The 17,458-nt window shown below is 50.5% G+C and overlaps 5 protein-coding genes across 5 annotated transcripts; 2 read left to right on the forward strand and 3 right to left on the reverse strand.

Annotated features, from left to right (window-relative positions):
- Window positions 1–1,251: 1,251 nt before the first annotated feature.
- On the forward strand, window positions 1,252–1,869 carry K441DRAFT_429414 (uncharacterized protein; the record flags this gene model as incomplete). The annotated part of the gene is made up of 2 exons (XM_067641619.1): window positions 1,252–1,438; window positions 1,511–1,869. Coding segments are annotated over 2 exons (546 nt in total), but the record flags the coding sequence as incomplete, so codon positions are not given.
- A 1,849-nt stretch (window positions 1,870–3,718) lies between these two features.
- Window positions 3,719–8,318, reverse strand: K441DRAFT_608944 (WD40 repeat-like protein; the record flags this gene model as incomplete). The annotated part of the gene is made up of 4 exons (XM_067645491.1): window positions 7,790–8,318; window positions 5,677–7,722; window positions 5,023–5,613; window positions 3,719–4,642 (listed from the first exon to the last, which is right to left on the reverse strand). Exons 1-4 carry the CDS (start codon window positions 8,225–8,227, stop codon window positions 3,719–3,721), a joined length of 3,999 nt encoding a protein of 1,332 aa, XP_067505056.1. The 5' UTR covers window positions 8,228–8,318.
- A 714-nt stretch (window positions 8,319–9,032) lies between these two features.
- Window positions 9,033–10,499, forward strand: K441DRAFT_517027 (MFS general substrate transporter; the record flags this gene model as incomplete). The annotated part of the gene is made up of 2 exons (XM_067642120.1): window positions 9,033–9,200; window positions 9,258–10,499. Coding segments are annotated over 2 exons (1,410 nt in total), but the record flags the coding sequence as incomplete, so codon positions are not given.
- Window positions 10,500–14,108: 3,609 nt separating this feature from the next.
- K441DRAFT_555399 (WLM-domain-containing protein) lies at window positions 14,109–15,197 on the reverse strand (the record flags this gene model as incomplete). The annotated part of the gene is made up of 1 exon (XM_067643274.1): window positions 14,109–15,197. One exon carries the CDS (start codon window positions 15,195–15,197, stop codon window positions 14,109–14,111), a length of 1,089 nt encoding a protein of 362 aa, XP_067505058.1.
- Window positions 15,198–15,802: 605 nt separating this feature from the next.
- On the reverse strand, window positions 15,803–16,891 carry K441DRAFT_676477 (uncharacterized protein; the record flags this gene model as incomplete). Its single annotated transcript, XM_067650957.1, has 5 exons — window positions 15,803–15,881; window positions 15,934–16,364; window positions 16,418–16,595; window positions 16,646–16,655; window positions 16,711–16,891. The coding sequence occupies 5 exons, from the start codon at window positions 16,889–16,891 to the stop codon at window positions 15,803–15,805; spliced, it is 879 nt and encodes a 292-aa protein (XP_067505059.1).
- Between the last annotated feature and the right edge of the window lie 567 nt (window positions 16,892–17,458).

Raw genomic sequence — 17,458 nt, forward strand, 5'->3', positions numbered from 1 at the left:
AGTGGCTGGGGATGGCGATCTCTGCAGAAGTTTGGGTTTCAAGGCAGGGTGACCCCTCTGGCGGGTATCGTTTGCGCATGGCCGTAGAGGGGGCCTGGGATCCCTTTAATTGACCTCAGCCACTACGGTGAAGCAGAATGGTGCATTTGCCTGTCGACCGTTGTCCTTGTGCTAAATTACGTCTATAATAGTGAGCCCGTTATTGGTGCGAGTGCCATCATGAGAAGGCTGAACTGGTGTTCCAACGTCACTCGGCAGTGATGGAGTATGGCTGGTGCGCTGGTCGACTGCCATCGCTGCGTCGAGGGCGTGTTCTTCACGAGATCAAAAGCAAATAGAGCAAATGAGTCGAGTGTTTGAGAAGAAGATTGAGTGAAGGACATGTACGATGTGATTTGTGCTTGATGCATGCATTGAGAGTTGGGCGTAAAATGCCCTATTGTTCTGGGCGAGCAGCAGGGGAGAGTGTCGCACAACTGCTGAAGAATGCGACGCCCCATGTGCATCAAGCACGCAGCGCCCCACGCCCCACACCCAATTCAAAAGCTTAAAACATTAGGCTTAAGGCTGAAGCTGAAGGCTGAAGGCTTAAGTCTCTCTTACGGAACATCAGCTTGCCAGCGCGGGCAGGCCTGATGAATAAAGTGTGCTCCGCCAAGCAGTAAGCATGGCTCTCCGCAGAGCTTATTTGTAGAGCTTGTCCGCCGAAATGCCCGTAGTACTCGTCGTACCCGTCATACCATACTCTGCTTCCAGCAAAAGTGGACATGTCTCGCTGTCAAGGGTTAAGTGTCAAACCCAGTTAGCTCTACGCCAATGAAAATCCTTCATTTCCCCAGGTGGAGGGCTCGCTCCGCAAGTCATGTGCTTCCATAAATACATTTGGTCCGTAAGCATTCTATCGATTCGCAAACGATTTGATATTTTCCTTTACCTATCTCGTATTTATTCGCCGGCACGAACTTCCCGGCGGGGCTTAATAAATCTTTCTAAAAGTATGCATGGTGGCGCAGTGCTGAGGTCACAACATTTGGGAGACACCAAGTTGGGCCTGGGCCTGGATGTGGCTTGAGCTGAGCCATCAGCCCTTACGCCAACCAGCTCCTACCGCTAAGTTTATCTTTCTTGTGCTTTCTCCTTAATTTTTGGCATCCTTTCCGACACAATTTCTGCTGGACGCGGCGGGAATCCTCTATACCATTCTCAACACGATCCTTACCCCAATACTCCACCAGGCACACGATGATTTCCAAGACATCCGTCTTTACGACCATTACCCCTCTTCCGGGGAACATCACCCGGGAAGCAGTCATCTCCACCTATCACAACCACATTGAAATGATAGAACTGAATCCACTGGTCGTAGAGCGGTTCAAATGCAAACCGCCCAGCTTCGCAACCCCGGAAGAGTTCCACGCTATTTGGTACACTATCAAAGGTAACTCATTCTCCGAGGCGCATGACATCACAAACGCTTGTAGAATCAGCAGCTAAAGGAAATACCCCGCAGACAAGATTTCATACCTGCCGGGAGGCCTAGCGACTGGCTCCGTCAGCTACCACGGCTGCTTCCACGATCTCCCAGAAGGTCTCCAAACCCACGTTTACGCTCCCCTCGGTCTCGATATTAAAGCAAAATGGACGGTCGGTGGCTCATTGCCTGGGGAACCGAAACAGCCTGCCGAGCTCGGACTTGGAATTCCGAAGGAAGGCCTGTATCTACGGGAAGATGTCAAGATGAAATGCAATGTTATGATGCTTAGTTTCGTCAAGAAAACTTTCAAGGACGCGCACTCGAAGTTGGTGGATCGGCTTGTTGAAAAAACACATCTTCTTGAAGCAAAGGCTGCAAACGAACGTCTGGGGGCTCGCAGCCCATCTCTGATGCCGGCCTCACCCGGAATGTTTCCTGGAAGCCCGGCCCCTCACTCAGCAAGCCCCGCGTTTCAACACTTGTCAGTGTACTCCAATGCATCCAGCGGACACACCGACAGCCCTCTCGCAAGCCCTAGGTCTCAACACACAAGTCCTGCGCTTCAGCATGCCGCCACATTCGGCCACTCCCAGCAGATGTTAAGCCCGCAATATGGTGTTGTTGATCCAGCCTACCATGCTGCAAACCCTTATGCTCAGGACCCAAGACTTTCGCAATATCCTGTCGACCCAAGGGATCCGAGGTTTTCGCAGTATCCTCCCGACCAAAAGGATCCAAGATTTTCGTATTACCAAGACCCAAGGAACTCCTATCAACCGTACACACCGCCGCCAGCGCAGTTTGGTGCCTTTGAGATGTCCGCAGCTAAGGATGATTCGAAACATGAAGAGCAGACTGGGCCTGCGGAATTAGCCTGATAAATGCGGCTTTCTTGTAATGGAACGAATTTCTTTGATATTTGTACAGATATAGTACCTTCCACTCGCGGTACGCACTGCCGTTGACATGTTCCTTGGGTTACCTCTTAATTCAGTCTCTCGCATGTCTATTCCAAAACGGTTTTTTATTTGGATTTCCATCTTATGGCGATACCCGTGTTGTTTGGCTAAGGAGACCAGTGCTTTCACAGCTTTGAGAAGTTTAAAAATATATTCATAAATTGTTTTGTACAAATTGTGAAACTTGTCTTTGGAGGTCTGTATATCGTTCAGCCAACCCTGTGTCTCTGATATTCAGTTTGGGCTCCATTATTGTGCGGCGTGGCTTCTGTAGAAGTACTTAATGAACCACAGCAGTGCCTTCGGGATATCTAATCGGCCAACAGGGTCAAGCCCGTGGCTTGCGGAAGTGCCTAAAGACAACTCCTCGTACGTTTATTATTGCAGGTGGTACAACAGGCATCCTGCGTGTGATTCTTCCCAACACTTTTAGATCACATTCCTAACCGGTAAACTTATAATGATGATTTCCTGTGTTCTTCGGCCTCCACCTCTGATGCGATACTAGGCGCATGGTGGAGGCGTTTTTATCTTAGTTCGGCATGGACTCAATCGGCAATTCGGCATTAAGCTAGACGAAAGACCAGCCTCCGCTTTTTCTACCCACAAGCGTCAAGCATGCTGCACCTTTCATTGTACAGTCATTAGCGAAATCGCCTTCCTACGCTTCTAAAAACTCTTTAACTTCTCGCCAAGGCACTTTTGGACCGAGCCAACCTTTATACGGTTAGACCTCCTAAGTATGGATAACCATGCTTTAAATATGCGTTGATATCTTACCGTTCTGTATCTATTACTTAGCGAAATCGCCTTCCACATCCGCAAACTCCGCCAGAGCTTCCGCCCTGCTTCCGCCCCTGCCCTCACGTTATTGGCCGGATGTTTTGCGAATGCACTCGCAAACGCAAACCACGTTTGTGTCTTGGGCAGTAAGGCTTGAAACCCGACCGCCATACTATCTCAAATAGTGTGCGTGTCGGTTCTTGATAAACAAAGTATTGCTCCGAGGGGTTCCGCTAATTGACTGACCTGGTAGGAGCCTGATTGGTTCTAAAAAGCACGCTAGTGAGCAACCTAGCCTTATTATTACTATAATATAAATGTGTCGAAAATTCTAGATCCTTCGGAAGATTACTATATTAGAAAGTTTAAGAACTGGAGTAGCAAGTCCTTACTCTATATGTTTAGGAGGGCCCCTCTATGAAATAGAGATCAAAGGAAAAAATATTACAATGAATTTAGATCTCGAACATATGAACCTTTCCCAATTATTATCTCCTACCTACTACGTAAATTCGAAAATACTTACTACCCCAGACTGCCCTCCGATAACAAGAAGGTTTCCTCTTACCGCTGAACATCCTCGATAATCATAAGGCAACCAAAGAAGATTCTGACCATCTCGAGCTATCCATTCATCGTTAAGGAAAATATGATCTAACGGCTTCTGTGGAAGCGGTAGTAGGGAAGAAGAGGAGCTAGGAGGGATAGCGAGGATCCCTCTATCAGTCTCTAAGCACTGACTATCGCTAGAGAAACGTAGACTCGAGATAATAGTCTGTAGCTTGAACATCTTCACCCGATCTCCCGTCGCTGCGTCCCAGAGCCTGACCGTCTCGTCGTACGACGCCGACGCCAGCTGCTTGCCGTCAGGAGAGAAGACAACCGCGTTAACCCAGTTGCTGTGCCCTTCAAGCTTCTTCACCTGCTCTCCCGTCGCTGCGTCCCAGAGCCTGACCGTCTTGTCGTACGACGCCGACGCCAACTGCTTGCCGTCAGGAGAGAAGGCGACCGCGTTAACCGCGATGCTGTGCCCTTCGAGCTTCTTCACCTGCTCTCCCGTCGCTGCGTCCCAGAGCCTGGCCGTCCTGTCGTCCGACGCCGACGCCAGCTGCTTGCCGTCAGGAGAGAAGGCGACCGCGTTAACCGCGATGCTGTGCCCTTCGAGCTTCTTCACCTGCTCTCCCGTCGCTGCGTCCCAGAGCCTGGCCGTCCTGTCGTCCGACGCCGACGCCAGCTGCTTGCCGTCAGGAGAGAAGGCGACCGCGTTAACCCCGCTGCTGTGCCCTTCGAGCTTCTTCACCTGCTCTCCCGTCGCTGCGTCCCAGAGCCTGACCGTCTTGTCGTGCGACGCCGACGCCAGCTGCTTGCCGTCAGAGGAGAAGGCGACCGCGTTAACCCCGCTGCTGTGCCCTTCGAGCTTCTTCACCTGCTCTTCCCGTCGCTGCGTCCCAGAGCCTGACCGTCCTGTCGTCCGACGCCGACGCCAGCTGCTTGCCGTCAGGAGAGAAGGCGACCGCGTTAACATCGCTGCTGTGCCCTTCAAGCTTCTTCACCTGCTCCCCCGTCGCTGCGTCCCAGAGCCTGACCGTCCTGTCGTCCGACGCCGACGCCAGCTGCTTGCCGTCAGGAGAGAAGGCGACCGCGTTAACCCTGGTCGCTGTGCCCTTCAAGCTTCTTCGCCTGCTCTCCCGTCGCTGCGTCCCAGAGCCTGACCGTCCCGTCGTCCGACGCCGACGCCAGCTGCTTGCCGTCAGGAGAGAAGGCGACCGCGTTAACCCAGTTGCTGTGCCCTTCAAGCTTCTTCACCTGCTCTCCCGTCGCTGCGTCCCAGAGCCTGACCGTCCTGTCGCTCGACGCCGACCCTAGCCGCTTGCCGTCAGGAGAGAAGGCGACCGCGTTAACCCGCCTGCTGTGCCCTTCAAGCTTCTTCACCTGCTCCCCCGTCGCTGCGTCCCAGAGCCTGACCGTCCTGTCGTACGACGCCAACGCCAGCTGCTTGCCGTCAGGAGAGAAGGCGACCGCCTCAACCAAGCTGCTGTGCCCTTCAAGCTTCTTCACCTGCTCTCCCGTCGCTGCGTCCCAGAGCCTAACCGTCCCGTCGTATGACGCCGACGCCAGCTGCTTACCGTCAGGAGAGAAGGCGACCGCGCTGACATCGTTGCTGTGCCCTTCGAGCTTCTGTAGCTCTGCGCTCCAAGATTTTGGGGTTTTTGGCAATCTACAAATCCATTTAGGGACGCGGTCCTGGAACATAGCCCTAACGATACTCGCCTCTGGACTAAAAATAATAGCAGAAGAGTAGAGCTGAAGCGGTGCCTGATCAGCTATCCATCGATTCTGCAGGAGAAAGCGTCTTGCGTCGTAAAGAAAACGAGATACTTTGGACCCTTTATTTTCCTAATCCATTGTATGAGTATTGGAAAAGTAGTATATATAGTATTGAGAAGCAGAATAACTTACGTCTGTAAGTGAACGCAAAATATTAATCAGGTTGATGCTGTCAGATACATTTCCCATAAGACTTAAAGCTTCAAGCCAGTGAAGCAAGTGCTTCTGGAGGAATGCGTGGACTGCATCCTCGTCATGTATTCGCTCCCCACTCTGCTCTAAGTGGTGCACCCAGTAACGGCAAGCGTATCTACCATCCGCTGGAAGGCAGTGCTCGATGGTTTGCGGGTTGATCTCCGTTCGTAGCGTTCCAGGTGATTCCAGAGAACAGATATTTTCCTTAAGGTACTTTGAACCGCTTAAAAGCTCGAGACACCTATTGGCAAGAACCTTGTTTCGCTCCCTCTCATCAACCCAGAATACGCTATTGCCCCGCTTCTCGGGATCAAGGAGGAATTCGCGGAATGAAAGATGGAGTAGTCTTACAGGAGAAGCTGGGTTGGCAGGGATGCTGAGAACAGAATGCAATGGATCTAGTCTGCACTCCACCTTCTCTCTTGGAATCTGAAGAAGGTTTGCGAGCGAATCCATTGAAAGCGGATCGGCAAGGACAACGATCGAACCGACTATCTCGTGGAACTCTTGGATTAATCTCTTCTCTAAAGCTTTGGTAAGACCAAGAAGCAACTTTTCCAAAATTGGACAGTACGTTCGGTCGAGTTGCGACGCCTGGCTAGTAGCTTGGTACTCTAATACTGCAGCAAGCTGTTCTTTAGGATCCCATCTCTTGTCTCCAACGAACCGGCATATGGTTGCTGCAAAGATGAATAATGGAGAGGCTATCTTGGTAAGGGTTCGGACTTCACTTTCACCAGGCCAGTCTGATGGTAGCGACGAACCAGCGGAACGTATGTAGTTGAACTCTTCTCTTATCTTTGTGAATTCATCCTCTAGAAAGACCGATATATCATGTTCAATTGTGGTTGGAGGTATATCTTGGAGGACTACGTCTTGGTGCGCGTCAGCGGCCATCTTTTTAAAACCAAGCCGAATCGGGAGGTCTGGTCTGCTGGTTAGAAAGATCCTCACGCGGACTGCAGTTAACTTTTGTGTTTGCGCCAGGAGATTGAGAAGGTTTCTGATATTGCCTTCTGTCTTTCTGATATCACCTTCTATCTCACATTCATCTAGTGCATCGACCACAACAACTAACGGAGAGGCGTGTGGAGTAGCCTGGTCAAGCCGTGACAAAGGTTGCAATATAAGCTTCTCGAACTGTTCTTCTAGTGATTTCGCTGCGATATTAGGTTGCTCGTCGACTGCATTCCTGACGAAGGGGACGATATCGGGGACCGCCAGCACGAGTTGAGTAGTGATGGTGGTGAAAAACCTAGACGCGTTCCCACGCTCACCCTCGCCCCTTTTAAAGAAGAAGCTGGCCCCTAGCTGGCCTTCATTGGCGAAATATTGCGCCACCGTCCGAGAAATTGTCGACTTCCCTGTGCCGGCCATGCCGCTCAGCCAAAATATACACTTCCCGTCTGGGTCTTCGGCCCATTCCCTGATTTGGCGCAGAAGGTCTATTCGAGTGTCGGGGTGACATCTCGCATCGAGCTCATCTGCGTAGGAGTTGAATGCCGCCCCTTCAGCAGAAGGCAGCCTAGCTAAGTCGATCTTACTTAAGAGCAGATTTACTGACTCTTCAATGCCTTGAAGCCCTTTCAGCTCCTCCAACAATCTTTGGAGTTGTTTTTTGCGCTGACTTGCTTCATCCCTGTCGTAGCTGCTTAAGGTTCGGTCACAGTTGCTGGCCTCAATCTCAGCCCGTACTGCGACCTCGTTACATTTGCCCTCAAAATCGCGTACTTCTTCAGGCTTCCAGAATGCATCTACGGCACGACGAAGCGTGTTCTTCCGGTATATATTAATCGCTCGTGCCAGGAACTCCAGTACATGTGCGTGGAGGTCGATCAATGCATTCTCGAAATTTGTCCGCGTTTGGGTATCTGGTAGGATCTGCAGGTAGTCCATGTAGGCCTTCAATCGATGCGTCATATAAAGAGCAGTCTTCAGACCTGTTAGAAGGGCTGCCATTTGCCGGCTCTCGGATACGGCTGCCTACAAAAAAATTAGAAGATGCTGGCTCAATCTAAACACAGAAAGAGGCAGTCGTGTTGCTCTATACCTCAAGTAAGAGACGGATCCCCGCCCAGGGCAAGCCAGCATGTATCGGATCTACATTCACAGCGATATCCCCAACCGTCTTAAATCTATCCAACCACATGATGACTTTGTCCGCCTCCTCTCGCAGCATCACAAGACGTCCTCTAATCGTAAAAGTCCACCTCTTGTCATCACATATTTTTTGTTTCTTGTGGGCAGCCTTAAGTACGTCTCTAAGTGCTGACCCAATATCATTCGTATTAGGCAGAATATTTTCTTGTATTGTCGCTCGTTCCCGCTCTTTGAGAAGCCCAAGGGCTTTGTCTAAAAGATTGCAGCTCTGAGTATTTGCTGCTGGTGCACATGGCTGGACAGGAGATGCTCTGGCGTTAGCCGGCGATCGGGAACGGGAAAACAGACGGCGTAGTCCCAACCGATCTCTCAGATGAGGGTCCGGCATAGCAGTATCTGAAGGGTTCGACTAGCAGGAGCATTGACCGTGCTGGCATCTACGGATCAAAACTTGCTCCACTGATGCCTGCTCAGATCGTGCAACGATGGAAGCGGATGACTGAGGGGCGCAGGGCTCCGTTAGATTTTGTCACGCCAAGCATTCTACAGAGCAAGTCTAGAGCTGCGGGGTTATGCGGATTATTATTGGAGGAGAGACCGATATATTTCGGTCGATACAAACCCTTGCCTAATTGTGTGGGTGTCGGGTTTTAAGCCTTGCTGCCTAAGGCACAAACAAGTTGCGTTTTATCAATGCGAGTGCTAAAGCAGGATTATCCATATTTAAGAGTCTAACCGTATGGGGGTTAGCTCGGTCCAAAAGCGCCTTGGTGAGAAGTTGAAAAAGGGTTGGAAGCGCAGTTGGGGCGGAAGGCGATTTCGCTAGTGACTGTATGTAGAGGACTTGCTCGGCTCTTAACTGCCGGAGATATCAAGGGAGCTCTCACATCCGTCCGGAGTGGCTTTCGGCATCGAATCATTCACGTTGATGACTGGAAGACACCCAGTTCTCTTAATCAAAACGTAAAAGGCTCTTTGTTGCGAGCCATTTTAAAAAGAAATGTTTTTCTTCTTATTTTATAATAGGTTCCCAACATCATATTTGTTGTTAGAGAAGAACAATCGCCATGGCCTCGTCTTCACCCGAAATTGGTCCCAATGTGGAGCAGAATACAGGAGCAGACCTATCAAAACTAAACGAAACCGTCGAGGCTGTCAGATCGGCTAGCAATGCTGGTTCTGAACGGCCTCTTTATTCTATCTTCACCTTGAACGAAAAGCGTCTGATAGTTGTCATACTCTCCTCAGCGGCATTGTTCTCTCCTATATCGTCAACAATTTATTATCCATCACTCACCACATTGGCTGCGGACTTGCATGTTTCAAATACGCTTATCAACTTAACGGTCACCTCATTTATGGTACAATTCAATAGCCCATCCGTTCGTGTTCCTGCTGTGGTTAACTTGGTTTGATAGATTTTCCAAGGCCTAGCACCTGCATTCATTGGAGCATTTTCAGACGCAGAAGGCCGAAGACCTGCATATCTAATATGCTTCACCATATATATCATTGCCAATATCGGCCTGGCACTACAAAAGAACTACGCCGCTCTATTCATCCTTCGCTGCGTTCAGAGCTCTGGGAGCAGCGGCACCGTAGCCCTCGCCAACGCTGTCGTCGCGGACATTGCAACATCCTCCGAACGAGGCACATGGATGGGCTGGGCGAACTGCGGTGCACTACTCGGACCAGCCTTCGGCCCCATCATCGGTGGCCTCCTCAGCCAGTACCTGGGCTGGCAAGCCATCTTCTGGTTCCTAGCCATCTTCGCCGGCGTCGCGCTGGTGCCACTCCTCCTCTTCTTCCCCGAATGCTGCCGCGCCGTCGTCGGCAACGGCTCCCAGCGGCCTCCCAAGTGGAACACCTCCCTCCTCGACTACCGGATCAAGAAGCGGCTAGCCAAAACCCCCGCGCCGCCGCCCATCCCGCCGCACCGCCTGCGCTTCCCGAACCCGCTCAAGACCCTCGCGCTGCTCTTCGAGAAGGAGGCCAGCCTCATCCTCATCTCCTCGGGCTTCCTCTTCGCCGGCTACTACGCCATCATGGCCGCCTTCCCCTCGCAGCTGGCCGCGCGCTACGGCTACGACGCGCTCAAAATCGGGCTCTGCTTCATCCCCTGCGGCGCCGGCGGCTCGCTCGCCGCCCTCTCGACGGGCCGCCTCATGGACGCTAACTACCGGCGGCACGCGCGGCGTCTCGGCCTCAGCACCGCACGGGGCCGGCAGCAGCAGCCCGCGCCCAGCGCGTTCCCGATCGAGGCTGCACGGCTTGAAGTCGCGCTGCCGTTCATCTTGTTCGGCGCGGCGGCCGTGCTGGGCTTCGGGTGGGCGCTGCACGCCGGCGCTGGCGTCGCCGGCCCGCTGGTGCTGCTGTTCGCCGTCGGCTACGCGGCGTGCGGGGCGTTTACCGTGCTGAGCACGCTGACGGTGGACTTGTTCCCTGAGTGCCCGGCGACGGCGACGGCAGCGAATAATATTACGCGCTGCTGGCTTGGGGCCGCGGCGACGGCGGCGGTGGTGCCGATGATTAAGAGGGTTGGCGCCGGTTGGACGTTTACGTTTGTGGCGGGGTTGTGGGTTTGTTTTGTGCCGCCGCTTTGGGCGGTTGTGAGGTGGGGGCCGGGGATGCGGGCGGAGAAGGAGAGGAGGGGGAAGGAGAGGGAGGAGAGGAAGGACAGAAAGGAGAGGGAGGAAGGGGGGAGGGTGGGGGATGTGGAGAAAGGAGAGGTTGAAGTGGAGATAGAGAACAAGGTGGAGGCTGAGGCGATGGGTGGAGGTGAAGAGAAGACTATGGTGGGGTAGGGGAGTCGGCATTGGTGAGGATCATTCCAGGTGCGGAGAGGAAGTCATGGCTAGGGATAAATCTGGTATGTATATTTCTTCGGTGTGTCTGTTATTTGCTCAGGGTTGACGGATGAATACAGGACTACATGAACTGGTATTTCTTAGCGGCAACAGCATAGATAACTTACATGGTGGGTAACGATATCTGATTCAAGGCATAGACCCTCTTTAAAGAATATAAGAGTTCATCGTCTATCTCCACAGTGTTTTAGTGGCTGATGCCGTTCACCGTCTCATCCGACACAGATGCACATGCTCCATACAGCCACCCAATCCACCGCTTTAGGAGTTCTGGCTCACCGCCAAATTACAAAAGTCCACTGTTTGCAGCCACACATAGTCGACCAGCCGGCCTGTAGACTTCTATACTCTCACCACCCCTAGAAGATAAGTCCTACTAGCAATCTCCCTCCGCAGATACCTCTAGCTATCCTGTTTATTCTTTCATCAAAAAAATACTCCATGGTACTTTAGGCTATGCTAATATGTTACATTTACTCTAGCATACTCCCAATATCAGCGAAATCATCATCTCAATCTACAAAGCCGTCTAAGATAGGACAGTGCCGAAACTTGCTCCACAGTCTATCAAGGGAGCGGATATTAGCTCCTAATAGTTTCTAAGCTAGCAGCCAAATAGCTCGATTAACACTGCGCTTGTGTTTCGAACGAATTAAGGCAATCAATCCTGGGGCCAGCCTCACAGGCATCGCTTCGAGCCCTTTTTTATATTATTCATTCAGTCAAAGTTCGCACTCTTACCGCGTGCCAGTTACATTACAGTCCGATAACGTACTCCAATCATTCAATTTATAGCTCGATCTATTTCCTCAACAATTTCAGAGTTCGCTTGAACAGGGCAGGAGAAAGGAAGCTAGCGAATGCAGATGAGTCAGGAAGTGACTGGAGAGCACCTGGCTGACCAAAAAACCCTACTGAAAGTTCCATCGGAAGCCTTGTTCGTTTATCCCCCGTACCAATTTTGCTGGGGAAGATACTTCGCTTCATCCGCGAAGCTCGGATGGGCATATGGGCATCCGCTCTGATCGGGTTGTTTTCGAGGAGGGATATTTCACAGAGGATGCCAAAAGAACAATATCGAAAATCGTAGAGAACCATATCGGCTAACCCAAGGATGGCATGATGGCGGATAAGCAGGTGGAGGGCAAAACGTCTCGTGCCGGAGCCTCAGAGTCTAGTCACTAAGGCTTGGGGAGAAAGGCCACCACTACCAATACTAAAAGAAACCTTCAAGTCATGAAAGGAGAATCTGGTCACAACTTCCTAGTCGACCATGCTGATAGTGTGGCGCAAATGAGGAGAGAACCAGTTTAGGTATTCAGGGCTGGCACTTAGGGACAGTTCGATCAAAGCCATGACACTCGAAATCTGTCTGCGAAGCGGACACGGTCTGCCGCAACAATACACGTAGGTGGCCACCTTCACCTGGTTTGCTCGGCTGCGGCAACCCATCAGAAATTCCATGCTTAGCTGTAAGAACTTCAAAGCCGTTCACGCTCCACAGTATCGTCATCTTTGTCAAATATCGTGAGGTTTCCACCCCTACGATAATGCCAAGTTTGAGCGCTGTATTCGCATTTTGGCAGCTGTTGTAAGCCCACAACGTAGGCGTAGGCGTAGGCAAAAAGGAGGAGGAAAGAAACTTCAGTCGTTGAAAGGGAGTCGTGCCCGTTGATCTTCAGGACAGTTCTCCTAGACAACCAAAAATGGCCCTTGCGTACAGCCATAGGCGTTCGCTACAATCACCATATACAGTTGGTGGCGATTGAGCGAGCCCACGTACCGAAGCGGAATCTGCTTTTTTTTCAAGGGGGGGTGGAAGCTGGTCACGTTTATAGCTGTATGATGGTGTGGACTCCATAAGGAGTCGTCACGAAGAACGACTCGCTAACTATCTAAGCGATGATCACGTGATCTCAGGAAGCTCCTGTGCAACTCCAGACCGTTTCACTGCAATTTTAGCGTACATGACGGGAGAATTATGGCCCGTGCACCAACATGCCCCTGCATATACGTTAACACCCTACCACGGAGTTAATAGTAGAAGTTCTTCCGGGTCTACATTAAAAAATTCAATAGTGGGTCAGGCGCTGTCCTTGCCATGCGAGCTGTCTTCGTGATCATCTAGCTGAATACATATAGTAATCGTGACGCCTATTTAAAAGAAGGCGGGAAAATGTATTTATAACTGCGACTCTACAAAAGAATTCTGGATAGGATCTCAAGATATAATCAGGCGAAGTCATGATAAAAACGACTAAGACCTGGTAGTTTTGAATACACCACACTCGGTAAGAATGCCATGTCTAGAGGTATCGGCTTATTCGTCCCCAGCAAGAATGAAAATCAGCTTTTCTTAGAGCCTTTTTAAGGTAAGGATATAGTATTAGAGAATGTTCAAAGTGTTTTGGTAGCAGCAGAGCCCCGAAGCGTTCGAATTGAGATTTTGGTTTTCCTTTTCCTCAAAGTCCTCTAAAAACAACTTGGTCGTGTTTCCAGAACATCATTAATCTAAAGATTATTGGCTGTAATCTCTTTTAGTCCGTTAAACACTTGTTGCCCTCACCCTGAACGGCCTGCGTAGTGGAGGTTATGGTTAATTTTTTTTTGGAAATTGAATGGTCGGAGCGGTAGTATACCCAAACACAAATATACTGCTCATGTACCTATTCTGCTCGGATAGACGAAGATATGTCTGAAATATTGCACAGTTAGGTGAGTCGACACGTGCAAAAGACAGCATTGAGAAGTTCCAAGACGGGCCAAAGTGACCCCTACTGCGTGTCCCTTCCTAGCAATGAATTCGGTTTGAATAACCACAATAATGGATCGAGTCGAAAGTAGTGTTTAAAAATATAAAACATGATGGAGTGAGATGAGAAGAAAATTTGAGGAGGGAGAAAAAAGCTTTCATCTTGCTTGTGATGCTTCTGTGGTAAGTCCGGAGGTTTTCTCTGGTTGCTATAGGAAAGTTGCAGGGGCTAGCGCAAATAGATAGTTACGTATCATAATCCGTGGAAGGGTTCACAGATGTGTGATATTGTCTAGTAGCTTGGATCAGGAAGAGAATGTGAGAAATATTGCAGATTAGCCAATAACGGCTCAAGCGGTGAAAGTATGTGGCAGCTTAGGCTTGAACTTTGAATTGGCTGGACGGGAAGTGTGTTTATGGGATGATAAGAAAGGCAGCAAGAAAAGAAAGTAGATTCTGCTTAGATTATGACGGTACCAAGAGCCGAGGATACTGATTACTAGTAAATCCGTGAGCACTAATGCCTGACTTAGCTGAGAATTGGGGTTATAGCCAAATATCGGTAAGTCTTTCTATTCATACAACATGTTAGCTTCAGGTCGACAGGTTATAGTGTTCCTGCCAGAGGCTCCTAAAATCTGACTACGCTCTCACTGCACAGATCCTTCCGAACCACTGTTTCCTTGCTCCTTTGCCTTCTCCTCAACCTGCTTAGCCCTCTTCATCCTCTCCTCTGCCGCCCTGGCCAAAATATCTCTTCGACTCAGCCCTCCTGCCGGAACCTCCCCCCCAACACTGCTCATAACGGTCTGCTCTCCACCGCTCCCACTCCCTAGCACAAACTCACCCCCAGTCCAACCACCATGATCCATGAACTCTTCCTCTTCCGGCTCATAGTAAACCTCATTCCCAACACTCCTCCCCCCACTCCTCCAATCATCTCTTTCAACCTCCTTCTCAATCTGATTGCACAAGTTCCAGAAGTCCCGATCATGCGGCCCAAACACGTTATGCGCCAGCTCGTGACACAGCGTCTTGCGAATGGTCTTGTAGTCCCTGTACCCGTCGTACGCATCCGTGCGCAGCCTGAGCTCGATCACCTCGCCCCGGTTACGGTTGAGGCCCAGCGTGCGCGACTCGTGCGTCGTGTGCATGGCCGGGTCCATCTCCGTGAGCAGCGGGACCGAGAAGCGGTGCGCGCGCATCGCAGCGCGGATCCCCGCGTCGTCGCGCAGGCGCTCGAGGAAGGCGAGGGAGCGTTCCGGTCTGGGGAGGTAGGGTAGAGGTCGCAGCGTGTGGAATGTGTATGTGGCGTCTTCTTGGATGCGCTGGGAGGTGCGGCCGGCGCTGCGGGAGGGAGTTGCAGGTTTAATCGGGGAGGGTCTGCGGGGAGCGGTAGCGGCGGAGATGGTGGCGGAGAGAGAGTTTAGTTCGGAGGGAGTGGAGCCCATAAGGGTGATCTTCTTTGACAGGAGATCCGTGAGGGGAATCGCGGGGTCTTTGAAAGGCGGTTTTTGGAGACCGAGCTTGGGTGTTATTAGAAGTTTCTGGTTAGAGGGAGGGATGGAGAGGTCGGAAGCTATTGTTGAAGAGAGGTCATCGAGGGTTGATGTAGTGGGAAATCTGAGCGTAGTGGGATTTCCATGATGTACAATAGTGAGCTCGATCTCATTGTCATTAGTTGGCGTTGAGTTTGAAATAGCATTGCTGGAGGTGTGAGTGTCATCTGTGGAAGTCATGGTTGTATTTCCTTCTTGCTGAGGATGGAAGTATGTTAGTTGAGAACAGATATATCATCTTGTAGGATGCAGTGGAAGCTTATGTGACATATGAGTTCGTCGACATTCGCAAGGCTTCTACCAATTCGCCATCACGAGATTTGTCATAAATGCCAAGACGGTTGAATTTTGGAAATCTTGTTTATGTCACCATACATGAACTAACATGAGATGATATCAACGAGTAAGAGTAATCCAACGGATTGATAACTGCCAAACTTTCTGTACATGTGTGCCCTTCTTTTTGAGGTCCACACGATGGTCGTTTGTCGACTGCCTATCTACAAACAAAACCGGAGACTTTTAAGCCTCTCTAGTGGTAACAAGAGCTAAGCAATGCCAGTAGGCTCGTACACATGGGTATCGATAAGACCATATAGGTTCCCCAAATGATATATCCAAAAAAACTTGTTTACGGTGAAAACTTCACTTGTGAGCCAGCTCCCTGCGCTAGGTAAATGCATGGGCAACGCCGAGTATGCTTCGCTAACGAATAACGTAGATGATAAAGAGATAATCAACCACCTGTAAGTGATAGAGGTTTAATCACCACCCTCGTCGAATCATTATGTGGGTGTTGGTTCTGCGTCTTTCTTCTCTACGGGCTTCTTTACCCATTCCTTCACGTTTGAGTTCCAGAAGTGGCTACCAAGAGTTAGCGTTGAATGTTTCTTTAGTTGAGGCAATGTATATATACCCTTCATATTCGGTGAGTACAAGCGCTTTTTGCTGATACTCCTGCGTCAGGATCTTATCATAAGCGTACGGGATTTTCGCCGGAACGCCTTCATATATGCTTTCCCGCATTGGATAAAGATCGCTGGTCTTGTACCGATGGTAGTTCTTGCAACTCCACACACCAGGTGCAACATCTGGATGCGTTTCGCTGAGTCCAGTGATGTCAATGTAAAGGCCGTTCCGAATGTCTATCCATCGAGCATCGATAATGTTCATGCCGTCACCTCTTTCTCGTTCCCATATCCACGGATTGACATCCAAGAGGTAGTCGCGCTTGACTTTTTTATCTTCAGAGACATAGTGGTGGACTGTCCGATTAAGATTTTTACCGAGGTAATCGAGAGTCGCACCGGATACTTGAGTATCAACATCCCAATCCCATGGGAGCATCTACTGTGCGCCATTAGACAACGATAACCCATGTGTCATGTATCCAGGAATACCTTTCCATTCCACCACCATCCAAGTAGTGTCCCATGCGCAATCCAAGTGTCCAGTCCTTGCTCTCTAAAGAAATTTAAATATGCTCGAATCATGTGCGTTAAGGTATCCGTTCGTTCGTCGTAGGACACGACGCCGTGGAAGTATCGAATATCATAATGACCAAGGATATCATCCCCGCTGCGGTATCAATCAGCTCTGATCTTGTCTATAAATCCGGTTAAGCTTACCCCGGTTCATCTAGAGGATGTTAACTTGAAGTTTACTGATGGCTTCGGAATACCGCGAGACTTACGAAAATATTTGTTCTTTGATGGATCATCCGAATTTTCCTCCTGTACAGTCGCGGATGTTCCTACTGCGGACTTGTTCGTCGCTTTCGGAGGGCTTGGGAGGAACGACTCTGTTGGCGCCGCTACGGTGTGCGCTAGAAGGGACGCTGATGCGATTGCTGCTGCATATCGCAATATCCTCATATCTAGCTATATTATGTACAGATCGAGACGGTTGCAGGAAGATCGACGCGGCAAGCCGAAGCCTGGTTCAAGGGACTAGAATTCTGCAGTTGTGTAGACCGGAAGCGCGAGGGGAGCCGTATTTCGTACACGGGAAAGATAGTATGGTGTTCGCTAGCCCTCCTAAGTGAATATCAAATATAGAATTCACAAGTACTTATTTTTTGAGGGTCCAACAGAGAAAACCTTTACGGGATGATGCAGTGAGGGAAGAGTGACCGTGGGGGGGCTTGTTGAGCAGCTCACAGAAGGAGATAATGTATCAGGAGTAAAAACGAAGGAAGGCTCGGCACAATGAGCGTTATCACGACTTCTTGTACTGATGACATTGACATTCGGGGAGATACGGCGGAGCTTTCAGGCTGGGATGGCGCACGCCCAGAATTGGCGACGCCACACGCGATTAGGAAAGATGCCGCGTGCTGCATTTCAGGTCAGACAAAACCCCAAAGGTGCTGTCGTTGCTGGTGGGGCGTTCTCTACTGCTTGCAGAGAACCTGGCAAGCAAAGAGTCGTACTCCACCCGTC

Source organism: Cenococcum geophilum, assembly GCF_001692895.1.
Source record: "Cenococcum geophilum 1.58 unplaced genomic scaffold K441scaffold_16, whole genome shotgun sequence".
NCBI classification, from domain to species: domain Eukaryota; kingdom Fungi; phylum Ascomycota; class Dothideomycetes; order Gloniales; family Gloniaceae; genus Cenococcum; species Cenococcum geophilum.